The 12,835-nt window shown below is 43.1% G+C and overlaps 1 protein-coding gene across 1 annotated transcript in view; it reads left to right on the top strand.

The window, feature by feature from the left end:
- Positions 1 to 12,282, top strand: part of TRPM8 (transient receptor potential cation channel subfamily M member 8) — a 78,289-nt gene extending 66,007 nt beyond the window's left edge. The window contains exons 22-24 of the mRNA XM_058533258.1: positions 6,593 to 6,692; positions 7,753 to 7,786; positions 12,232 to 12,282. Of these exons, the coding sequence (XP_058389241.1) occupies positions 6,593 to 6,692; positions 7,753 to 7,786; positions 12,232 to 12,282 (185 nt within the window). The remainder of the gene's footprint in view (positions 1 to 6,592; positions 6,693 to 7,752; positions 7,787 to 12,231) is intronic.
- Positions 12,283 to 12,835: the final 553 nt, after the last annotated feature.

A 12,835-nucleotide genomic window follows, 5' to 3' on the forward strand; every position in this document is an offset into this window, starting at 1 on the left:
TAGGGTGACCAACTTGTCTCAGTTGGCCAGGGACTGTCTCAATTGTAAAATTGCATGTCACGCATCCCAGGAACCCCGTCAGTTCAGGGGCTGCAGGTCACCCTCCTGGCCCACAAAAGACAGGAAATGGCCCCGTGTGTTGACAAGGGATGTAGAGTTAGTGGCTCAGGCTGGGCCCAGCCTGGGTAGCTGCAGGATTTCCATTCTCAGTCTCCTTCTTATGGAAAAAGCAAAGATGGGTCACATTAGGTCCCTGAGCAGATCTGTTATATATTGTTGTGTAACAAACGACCCCAAACCTGGTTGCCTGAAACAACCATTTATGTGCTCATGATTCTGTGGATCAGTCCTTGGTCAGGGATCCGCTGGGATGGCTGGTCTCTGCTCCTCGTGGCGTCTGGCAGTTGGCAGGTGGGCCACGGGCTGAATGGTCCCGATGTCCACATGCCCTCACATGTGTGGGGTCGACTGGGCTGTCGCGGGGAGCCTCAGTGTCCCCCAGCTCAGGCTTCCACACAGGGTGGCTGGGTTCCCACGACAGGCAGATGCTGCACAGCCTCTGAGGCCTGGGCTCAGAAAATCAGATGACATCACTTCTGCCAGGTTCTGTTGGTCAGAGCGAGTCACAGGCCCACCCAAATCAAGGGAGGGGAGAAGGAGGCCCCACTTCTCAATGGGAGAGCAGCCAGGACACAGGGGTGGGAAGAATCTGTGGCCCTATTTTGCCATCTACCACACCAGGTTTCCCCAGAACAGGCTGTGGGTGCTGATCCCCTGGGAGCACCTCCCCTCCCCGCCCCCCCCCAGCGCTGGCCTGTCAGAAGAAGGCAAACTGCTCACAGCCCTCCCCACCCCTGCATTCACAGCTGAAATGAGCAGTGAGGACGGGAGCTTCTCTCTCATGAACTCACCCGCCGTATTCAATTTAGATTCGACATGCTAGAAATGAAAACATTTCTCTAGCTGGATAGTTCTGAGCAGTCCAAAATCATCCTTGATGCCTTAATTTAAAATAAAATTTTCTACACTATAACAGCTAAGACTGCATTTACCATCAGGAAACGCTCAGTACATTGGCTGACGTGCTGTACATTTATGATCCTATTTGCTGTAACTTTCTTGATCCTCACCAAGCTTAGGCAGATGAACACAGATCTTTAGGAAATAGCTTCTTCATCTTTCTCAGTACTTAGCTGATTTTCCTTTTCCATTCTTCTAAAACTGATATATTTTCATGAGTCATTTGAATACTGTCTAGGTTTTCGTGTCTTGAAAAGACCTTTTCTGTGATTGATGTGGTTGTTATAGAAATGCACAAAGTTGGTTCCAGAAAATAAACTTTAGCAATTTGGGATAGAAATGGGTTGAATTCTTCAACAAGTCTTATCACTTATATTCTAGACAGCCACCAAGAACCAGTGAAAAAATTCTCATAAAATGTCTAAATAGCAGGATAAAAGTTAGAAAGGAAAATCACTGAATTCTTATAAGTTCCAGAAGCAAGAGCCCACCCACCTCACTTCTTGCCATGATCCTCTTTGGAAGAGTTTTGTAGAACCCACCTCACATTTACTGCAGATCTGGGCTTAAAAATAGAGGGAGAGCCAGAGTGGGTGGACATTGTACATAGGCAAGAAAAGTGAAGCATGAAAGGGCTAGACCTTACATTAGCACGTAGGAAAGAAATGCTATAAAAGCAGACGTATCCAGTCTGAGGCTGGGCTCAGAATGGATACGAATATTAACTCTCCATTCTGAGGCTGCAGCTACGAGGCTGGGCTCATGGGCCACAGCCTGGTGGGGAGCCAGACCTGGGATGAGGCAGTTAGCGTCAGGCGGAGCCTGCTGTGCGAGGAAGGAAGGGCGCCTGGGAGCATTAATTCAACAAATACATGTCAAGCACCCACCATGGGGCAGCCAGGCACTGTGGATACCATGCTAAATAAGATAGAAGCTATACTTAACCTCGAACAGAGCTCATAATCTAGAGGAAAAGAAGAAAAATGAAAAAGCCTTCATTAAGAAGTGTGGGAAGGGCTAATTTAGAGAATGTGCAGGGCGCCATGATAGTCACATGTGCAGTGGACACTTAAACTGTATACTAGAGTGAGTCAGGGAAGACTTCCTGGAGGAAGGGGATCTTTAAGCTGAGCCCCAGAAGATGAGTTGGAATTAGCCAGGCAAAGGGGCAGGGGCTGGGAGGGGACCACAGAGTGAGGAGTGGTCAGAGACAGGAGGAAGTTATAGAGGTCAGATGAGAGGAGAAAGGGGTCAAGGGGGTGGAGGGCTGCAGAGGGACTAATGAAAGACCCTGGGCCATGTCCCACAGCCAGATTCTAGCTCCACACAGTCCCCCTGTCTCCTGCCCCCAGCCCCAGATGGTGACAATGTACCATCCTGAATCTCAGGAGAAGGACAAAATGTAGACCAAAGACATGATAGTGCAAGAAATGGTGACATACATCACGAAGCATACATTACTATACCCCTTTGCCAATGAACTTGTTTCCCTCAAGGCGGGAGTGAACAAAGAAACTCCCAGGGCCCATTTTGGAGATCCTCAGATCACCATGTAAAATGATGCCTTTCAAATCCTGACGCTCATTCTCGTGACTTGGGGAAGAGCAGTCAGTTTAGGGTTTGGGGGTGGGGCAGGGTCTTGACATGTGTCCCCCCACTGGAGCACTACTGGTAAAAAGTCTCTGTTAAACGGAAAAAATGAGTGTTGAGGGCAATTTGAGAAGAGGATAATCTAAGGAAGAATCTAGTACAAATAATTAAAGGAATATGTTCTTGTTTCCATATTGATTTTTGCCAGGATGAGTTAGAGATTTTTTCCTTTGTTTGTGCCTTGTTCCTACTATTCACAGGTGGTGTGTCTCCCAGTGGCTACTGGGTGTGTTCTTATGTGTTGCTTTTGGGTCTTTTCTTTATTGAACCTGATAGAATGGTTACTGACTGTCATCATTGGATTCACATTCCATATTGGGCCAATCATTCCTGTCCCTTTAGTGTATCCCAAATATTTTGATGGTTCAGAAAGTAAAAATGCGAATTTTACTAACATAGACATGATAATCACTGGTAATTAAGAAAAATTTAACTTGCCAAGAACCATCAATTTTTGTGGAATTCCTTAACTACATAGAGATGGAGACAAGATACTCACGAATGTGACCTTCAGTATTGGTCATAACAAACTTCTGTGCTATCCCATAATGTCTGGTTTTTCAGAATCTAAGTGTGCCAACGACCCCCAACTCTTGTCACAGTTTAAAGAATCCTCATAGTCAACTCTTTTAACAACGTTATTTCAAGACATTAAATATCACTTCTGGGATGTCATTAGCTATCACACATGTGTAATTGCCTTTCTTAATAAGGAAAAGTGTTTTGACAATTTGGATAAGTTGCTGTCTTTCTCCCCATCATTTTGCCTTAGAAGACAAAGTGAGTCATTTTTAATGAAAATTCTTTGTAGCAGAGAAGGGAATTGGAAGTTGAGACCTGGAATTTAACTGTACTCAAAGACCATGCCCAAAGATCAGAGGCACTTAATGACGCGTCTCAGAACTGTCTTTGACTGTCCTGGGCGTTGTCATAGATGAGTGCCTATAGGACCTGTGGCGAAGGCTCAGGGGACAATCTGTGCCTTCAGTTTTGAAGGCAAATGCAAAGTAAATTAAGGAAATGAATTGGCAACTAAAGGCTCTGGCAACAAGTTGTATATATTTTCCTGAGTGGTTCCAGAGAAAAACAAACAATGGATAAAAGTTGCAGGGAGGAAGATTTTGACTCAATATAAATTAAAAACAATGTCTAACAATTAATACTATCTGGGAAAAAACTGCATAGTCCTGTGAGGTAGTGAATTCTCCATCACTAGTCAGGTTCCAGTTGGGGATGGACAGATGGAGGGGCTATGTGGGATGAAGGTCCGCTCTCCAAGGGTACATTGTGCTCAGTCCAGGATCAGTGGAACCGGGAAACTCAGTGTATAAGTAAGGACAAATCAGTCCTCCAGATTCAGGATTACATTGCCCCAAAACTTATTTAATACTTAGGCACAATATGAACGTAAAAATGGAAATAAATCCCCCAATTTGGCCAGCAAATGGACAGGAGCTTCAGCTTGAAGAAGTAAACAGGTCAGAAATGAATGATCTTAGTTTCGACCCATCTCCCCCAGAGGGCCGTGGGAGAGTGATGATCTTACAACAAGTGGAGAAACAGACAGTGTGAGCCGTCAACATTCTCCCTCTTCAAACAGTTCTTATTCTCAGGAAGAAACCAAGAAGAGGGGGAAATGGGAGACCACAGAGGGACAGGCTCCTTCTCCACCCAATGTGCAGTAATGACAGGAGAGAGGAAGCTGAGAGTCCACTTTACTCACTGGACACATCCCAAGGTGCCTGGTCACCGCCCGCACATATGTTTCTCCTTGGAGACCTCTAATTCAAGAAACCACAGCACTCTGTGGTTGCCAGAGCCTCTCACGATAATTCATTTCTTAAATTTACTTTGCATTGGCCTCCGACAATGGGGAAGTCATGGAATTTAAGCTTGAAATTGCCCCTCTTTGGAGAAAAATGCAAGATTTTTCAAATAACTTTCAGAAAAGGTAGAATCCAAGCTTCCACTTTTGGTACTTTTTGGTGACATCTTCAAATAAGAAAAAAGTATGCTACCCAGTAATTGCATTTTCATAAAATTTTGTGTTTTTCCTGATTGAAAATGTAATCTATATTCGTTAATAGAACATTTGAAAAATATAGAAAAGCACAAATAAGAAAGAGCAGGAGCATATATAACCCACCATCCAGAGATAAATACTGTTAACGTGCTGGTATTTATTCTATCATTCTTGTATGGGTGTATAATAATGTGATTGTTCTGTGCATACACATTCATAATCTAATTTGTTCATTTAACTAATAATAATACACTGTGACCATCTTCCATAACCATAAATAGTAATCTACATGACAATTTTTAATACGGTAGAATATTCTGTATTAAAATACGGAATATTCCGTATTCCGTATCGTGTGGATGTACCATAATTAACTTAACTAATCCCTTGTTGTTAAACATGTAGATTGTTTTGACTTTTTTGTTATCATATAACACTATGATAAACAGTTGTATGCATTCATTTTTGAGCACATCAGTGATTTTTTTCCTTTGAGTTATTTCTAGAAGAGAAATTTCTAGATAAAGGGTATGTACACGTTTAAGTCTTTTGATACTGTCTGCCACCCCCTTCTCCACCTTCTTATCCCCCATCTTCCAAGGCTGTAACAATTTATAGAGTTTTCTTTGCCAACACAGGGTATAGTCATTACTGTAGACCCTGCTAATTTTCCAATTTGATTGTTGAAAATGCTATGTTACCTTTTCAACCAGCATTTCCTTGGCTGCTAAAGACGTTGGCTATTTTTTCTTGGTCGTTGTCATTCTTTCTCTTTGGCCATCTGTGTTCAGGAACGTCTGTCCTTTCTGTGTTGATTTTTAAATATTCTTATTGGGCTTCTACGTACATTTTAGTTTGAGGAAAAGACGTTGGAAACAACTTTGCTAGGAAAAATACAGCGGAAAGAAATTCAGTTAGGAATTATTTTCTAAAGTGAATAATCACCATTTAAAAATAAATCCGTATTTGCTATGTAGGATTTGCTTCAATCCTGTCACTAGCATATGGCTCTGTCTTTGATTCCCAATTAATTCTTTTTAAATCCAGCAAGATCTTATAATTGTTCCTAAACTCTAACATGTCGATGAACAAATTTAAAAGATAATTTAAAAATGAAACTAGATAAATTGATTCCAAGTGGACACCTGCATGAACGTACATGCTTTCTTTTCCCCGTGAATTCATATGGAGGGCTGCTGTCCATTGCACTAGGACCTGCAACGCAGGTGTCTTGTTGATCTGTTCTTTTGTTTGCTCTGCCACTGGAAAGGCCCAGGCAACTGTAAGAAATAGAACTAAGAATCTTGCTGGAACATGCCCTAGTCCAGTTTTACGGCGTGCCCTGGCTTAGGTGAAAGGAGAAAACTAGACGTGAGAAATTTCCTTGAGTTCCACACCCAGATTGCGTATTTCAAGAAGGGGGGAACGAAGTCCAGGGCTTATTTGCCTCTCCTCCGAAGTTCCTACCCCAGTTTTAGGTTGAGAGCAGGCAATCCATCAGTGATTATCTATCTGAATGATCGGTTTAGCATTTTTTATCATTAAAATGGATGAGGAGCACGTATGAAATGTAAGAACCAAATTCATTAGTGAAACGATTTTGCTAAGTCACGGAACACACAGACAGGCTGTAGATTGATCTCCACTTAGAGTAAAGATTGCATTCCTATTTCGTGCAGGCAGCTGCAATTCCTCATTGTTACCGAGAAATTCATTAATATTCCATCGCTCTGCTGCTGTCACTAGTAAGTAACAAAGTAACATTGGTCAGATCAGCCTGTGCAAGACGAATCGAATTCTCCTGGTTTCGGAGTATCACAAAATGCCTGGCAGGTGTCGATTGAGGAGATGGGGGCAAATGAAATGATTTGAATGTTTTTCTTTGTCTCATTATTCAAGGTTTCAAAAATGAAGACAACGAGACTCTGGCATGGGAGGGTGTCATGAAAGAAAATTACCTCGTCAAGATCAACACCAAAGCCAATGACACGTCAGAGGAGTATGTCAGTCGTTCATTTCTGCTTTGCAAGGCTCCCCTTGTATATGTAAGCCAGCAGAACGTAGGCAGCTTATTTGAGCAAACTCTATAAAGAGAATTTACAGCAGAGAGCAATAGACCAAAAAGACATTACCCAGGGAGTTGAAGATGACAAACACATAAGCGTGTATTAGCCTTTCAAGAAGGGCAAAGCCACCCACCTACCATCCTGATTGTCCTTTAAGGCCCTCGGGAAGAAAGAGGTATTTGGAGTCTGCAGGGCAGGGCCTTGGAACCAGGTAACAAGGGCATGGGTCCCTCTGCCATGGCTGCAGAGGTGGATTTGGGAAGACCCACAGATCCTGGGCAATGGGCACCATCTCGCAAGTGCCGCACATGTATCTCTGTGATGAAGATGAAGAGAGATCGGAAGATGGTAAAACTGGTGGATCTGTTGCAGACTGTCCCTGAGAAGTCCTGAGCGTCATTTATGAATCACATGGAGTTGTTATAAACATCCCATAGAACTAGATAAGTCTCTAAATCCATGGATGGTCCACAAGGAATGTGTTATGCAGGGAGTCTTGGAGCATGCCCTTCTTATTGTGCGGTTAACATGGTTAACAGTCAGAGCTCCAAACAAACCTCAAAATTCACTCTAACAAAAAAAGAGTAAATGTAAGCACAACAAATCCCTTCGTTAGGTTCAACACAGCTATTGGGACCCATGGGACGCATGGCATACTTTTTCTCCTTGAGTAACAAAGCAGATGCCCTAAACTCTTCTCCGTTCCTAGACTCGGAGATCTAGATTTTGGAGGGGAAGGATGGACCTTACAGGTCATCTCCCACCACCTCATCAGCCAAGGTAACATCCGTTTGCTGCACTTCTAACTGGCGAGAGGGCGAATTCTGCCTCGTTTGGGTATTAGGAAGAAAGTAAAAAAGACAAATGCAGCTGAGGTTTAGTTGAAAGTGAAAATGATCTGTATTTTGTTCTTTAAAAGACTGTAAAATGACTAATAGCTCTTTCTCAATCTCTCTCTTGGTCTCTTGTTCTCTTTTTTTAATTTCCTTGAAGAATGAGGCATCGATTTAGACAGCTGGATACAAAGGTATAGTCCTGTTAATAGTTTGGGAAATATACTTTTTATCTCTGTTATCTTTGAGCTCTCAGCTAGAGGCCAGTGATTATGGTCTGACAATAAAAAAATTTAATTATTAAAAAAAAAAATAGGTGTGACCTTGTTCCACACTTAGCTTTCTTCATTCAGTGCGTAAGGTCTGGGTGCTGGAACGGAACTGCTTCTCAGATGCTCCCAGCCCACACGGGGAATAGTGCTGAAGTCCCAATTCCATGAACTCTAGAATCTTTTCTGTCTCTCTCTAACCCAGGACCCCTCTTCTCTTTCGCTTGGCTGTAGAGGCAGGTGTCAGATGCTTGCAAATATAGGGAACACTAGCGAGGTTCAGAGGAGCAGTGTGGGAGCCTGGGAGCCTCTATGCTAGTCTTCAGTACCACTCTAATTCGTAACCTATTTAATTTAAAGGGCATTGCAAATACATGAACACACATTTGGGCGTTAGGCATAGGGAGAACGTGCTCACCTCCACCCCGAGCTGGGAAGCCAGAAATTATGATTAGATTCAGCAAAAATTATAATCGATTCATAAATGCTGGATCCCTGTTAGGTTGTGAAGAGGAGATGATAGCTGCTGTTTTATCACGGTATTTTGAGAATGGTATTCTGGATGGTGGCATTCGTATTCCCTCCCAGTGCTATGAATTTGACTGCCGGATAATACCCTGTCTGGTGTGGCAGCATCTCCAGCACCCAGTACTTGCCCATAGGAGGGTCTCAATGAATGTTTGTTGAATGAATAAATGAACAAAAGGTGCCCTTCATGGAGCTCCAACATAAGAATTTATACAGTTCACAATTTCTTGTTGATTTATTTATGTGTTATTTACCATCAGCATTTTTGAAAACCAAGGCTGTTTTCATGGGCTTCACCTCCTGAATTCTGGTGGGTCGATGCCTGGTGCCTTCCTGCCTCCCCCTGCCCCGCCGAGTAGCTCTGTTCTTCCTTCCCCAGTCTTCCTCTCCTTCCCTTCCCCTGGAACTGCGGGCTGTATACATTGGCGTCAACTACTCAGCCTGATGGTCCATTCTGCACTGACAATCGAATATTTCAGTCACAATTTGCTTTAGTTACCTGTTGCTGCATAGCAAACAGCCCTACACTTTAGTGGCTTCGAACAGCCGTTTTATTTTCTTCTTGTTTTGTGGATCAGAGTTTGGGAAGCGTTCAGCTGGATAGTTCTGCTTCGCGTTTTCTCAGCTGGGTTTCCTGGCCTGGATTCAGCTGGTGGTGAGGCCAGGGTCTGGCAAAGTGGCTTCTCTCTCACGTGTGATGTCTGATCCACATGGCTTGAGCTTGTCACAGTGTGGTGGTCTCAGGGAAGTCCCCCTTCTTACATAGTGGCTGGCTTCCAAGAGTGAGGAAGCAGACACTGCCAGCGCTCTTCAAGTCTCGGCCTGGACCTGGCATGATGTCATTTCCACAGTCTATTGATCAAAGCCGTCCCCGACCAGCCCAACTGAGGTGGGGGAAGAGTAACCCCTCTCGTGATGTGGGAGTGACACGTGTGTACGGGGAGAAAGGAACTGGTGGCAGCCGTCTTTGGAGACACGCTGTCACACAATAGTAGATCTTGTTACGGCTACTCTCATTCAGATGTACTGTTGCTGATTTTTAATTGAGGGGCTGGGAAGACTCCTATGTTATTAGAGTTGAGTATCTGTTCATGAACGATCGTGCTAGGATGTATATCGTGATTGCAATCAGTGGAGAGGGAAAAGAAAAGTGCTGGATATTTTTAAAGACTAGAGAAAATTTAAAGAATATTAAGAGAATGTATAAAAGGAACAATAAGGTGTAGTACTGTAAGACTGAGTATTTATATTAGACATATATAATATGTAATGTATAATATATGTAAAACCTTACCTGATTATTCACTTTTTCCATGACATATATTTATATTTAAATATATTGTCTGCTGCAACTGTGCCTCGGCCACATAGCAATAATATCTAGTGAGCACCAGTCACATGCCAGGCATTGGGCTAAGTGCCATCAAAGCAGACGTGGCCCCCAAATTTCATGAATGGATCCTTTGTTAAATGGTTTGGGTATAGGAGCATTTTCAAGCTGAATTATGTAGGATTGAACAGCAATAAGGATTTCCTCTGCAGTATCGGGCACGAATTCCAGATTGCCCGAGTCTGCAGTACTGGGAGCGGGGTCAGCAGCTGTGAAGGCTCTGAGTCCAGAGAAGCATGGCGTGTTCCAGGCAGCTAAGGAGGGGCCATGTGAACCAGGGAGTGCTGAGTGGGAGGAAGTGGGGAGGCTGGGTCATCCTGTGCGGGAACTTGCTGCCTCTTTAGAGCTGGATTTTATTCCCGTGCAGGGGCAGCCTCTGGGGAGTTTTAGCCCGTGAGGGACATATCTGGCATGCTCCTTTCAAAGAACCCTCTGAGCGATCAGAGTGGCCACATAAGAGGGGCTTAAACAGTTTGGTTTGGGGAATAGAGGTGCTAAGGACTTGTCTAGGTTGTTGTGTTTGTAGAACACAATTTTTGTTTGTTTTGTTGTGTTGTTTTACTGTGAGTTCACTTGGGGTGGCTTTGGAGGCAGCTGATGGAAAGTCAATTTAGGGGTTGGGCTGGAGCTTCTGCAAGCCACGCCTTGGCGCTGACCCTGCTCTGGGGCCTGCAGACAATGGGCAGGATGGCAGCAACCATGGGCGGGGCAGAGAGGGATGGGGCAGAGAGGGACGGGGCAGGAGCCTGGGCCCTCTGGACACGTGTAAGGCCTGGGTCAGAGGTCATTGAGAGAGCTGGGGCACTGCACAGCTGACCTGACTCCCAGGGGCCAGGGAGACCTCCCAACCACTGAGGGGCTGAGTGGGGCGACACCGTCGGTGGGGACAGTGGGCCTGAGCAGTGGGGTTGTGGGAGAGGGGGGCTGAGGGAGTCCCGACCATTGAGGAAATCATAGTTGAAGGCTGTCCACTCATGTGTGCAAGCCAGGGGTCTCGGGGACCTCTGAGAAGTGCTTGCAGGTCCAATCCCCTTGGCATCCTCCTGGCTGTGGAGCTCAGCCCCTTTGCCGGTTCCCCCTAGAAGCACACCTACATCACACATTGGGTAGGTGTTAGAATTTGGGCGGATCCCAGGGAAGCCTCAAGCCGCGCAGCACAGAGCCGCCGGCTGTCCCCCACGGGATTTCCTGCTTCTTTCCCCTTTCTCTCCTGATCCCAGCCCCTTCTCATCCTGCTCCCCTGCCCCTCTCTCTCCTTATTCCCTCCTCCATCCTCTCCCCGTCCTCTTCTGAGCAACAGAGAAGTCTGTCCTTTCCATCCGCAGGGAGCTTTAGGGATCATCGTTGTTTCTTGAGCAAGCTCTCGGAGTCTTCCACCCCACTCTAAAGAGCTTGTTTAAGTCATTTTACCGCCGCCAAACACAGGGCTCTCCCAAAAGCTCCTCCAGTGAATAAAAACTTTCTCCATCTCATACCGGAAAACAGACTCATTCACAGTTGACCTTAAGTCTGTAAGTAGGGAATCTTACATGCCTCTTTATTTTGGGCAGTGGTTTGCCCTTATTGGCTTCTTTTTGCTCTTTTTTAAAAAGAGTTAAATGAAGAGGTTATTACTGGAAGTAAGCCCGAGTTAAACACAGATTTTTCCTTGAGTGACATAGCAAGTTAGAGACCAACTGTACAGAAATTGCGTTATGTCCATAGCTTCTATCAAAAGTGCCAATATGGCGTGTCATTTAAAATGAGCTGCATGCATCTTGTGTAATAAACTTGTGAAATACGCATGTATCAAAAATAATTTTATTATGCCTTTTATTTAAATTGTTTTACTATTTATACTGCTTTGTTGTGAGGGGAGACACTTTATTTGCAAAAACTTGATTTATTAGTATTATATCATTTTAATTTTATTAGTATACTATCAAAGCAAAACTTTATCTTATAATTTTATTAGTATTAGTTACATGTAACATTATTATTTCTATATATTATTTCTCTGCGTTGTTAAAATCTATAATTTCTTGGTGGAAACATTAGTGATTTGCCTTTGAGTAAAGCTAATACTAATTGGTACTAATGATTATTTGCTAGTGAAATAATTTCAGAAAGTAAGCCGTAGGCATGGTCTGATCACATCACGATCTAATATCACATGTCACTCATTCTACCCTATTCCGGGCATCTCTCATACTTGCTGTTTAATATATGCATCTGTTTCATAGAGTAATAATTTAAAAGTCATAGAGTAATGGAAAAGTCATGGAGTAATAATTTAAAATTTAAAATCGGAAAATTGATCTTAAGACCAGTGGAAAAGTCATAGAGTAGTAATTTAAAATTTAAAGTTGGAAAATTGATCTTAAGACCAATGAAAAAGTCATGGAGTAGTAATTTAAAATTTAAAGTTGGAAAATTGATCTTAAGATCAGGTCTATTTTTTTCCCTTTCCAAGCTGAATGATCTCAAGGGTCTTCTGAAAGAGATTGCTAGTAAAATCAAATAAAACTGCATGGACTCTGATGGAGAAAAATCTAATTATAGCAAGGTAAGTTATTTTAATGTCTTTTTTTTTTCTCTGAAAAGTTACATATTTTAAGGCTAATTCAAAATCATGGTATTTTTATTAGTTATTTTATTTTCACATATTATCAGATTTGAAAACAATGCATTATGTAAAAAATGCAAACAATACAGGGATATAGGAAGGAAGAGGTGGAAGCCTCTTCTCACATTAATTTCCCCACCAAATTTTGCTCCCTGCCAGAGGTTAGCACAGCTAGCAGTAGGGTCCAAGTATCCTTTCGGATCTTTTAAAAGCACTCGCAAACTATGCAACTGTTTTGGCATTAATGGAATCAAGGTCACACTGATCTAAGATTTGTTTTTTTTTTTCCTTACTTTAACTCTCTGTTATGGATATCTTTACGGATCAGTGCCTAAAACACGTACCTCGTTCTCACGAGGTACATAATTTATGTTTATTACTATGGAATATACAAATGTATGTTGATCACATTTTTACTACCAAAATGTTTTAGTAAGGCATTCAAAGTTTT

This window comes from Diceros bicornis, chromosome 37 (assembly GCF_020826845.1).
Source record: "Diceros bicornis minor isolate mBicDic1 chromosome 37, mDicBic1.mat.cur, whole genome shotgun sequence".
NCBI classification, from domain to species: Eukaryota; Metazoa; Chordata; class Mammalia; order Perissodactyla; family Rhinocerotidae; genus Diceros; species Diceros bicornis.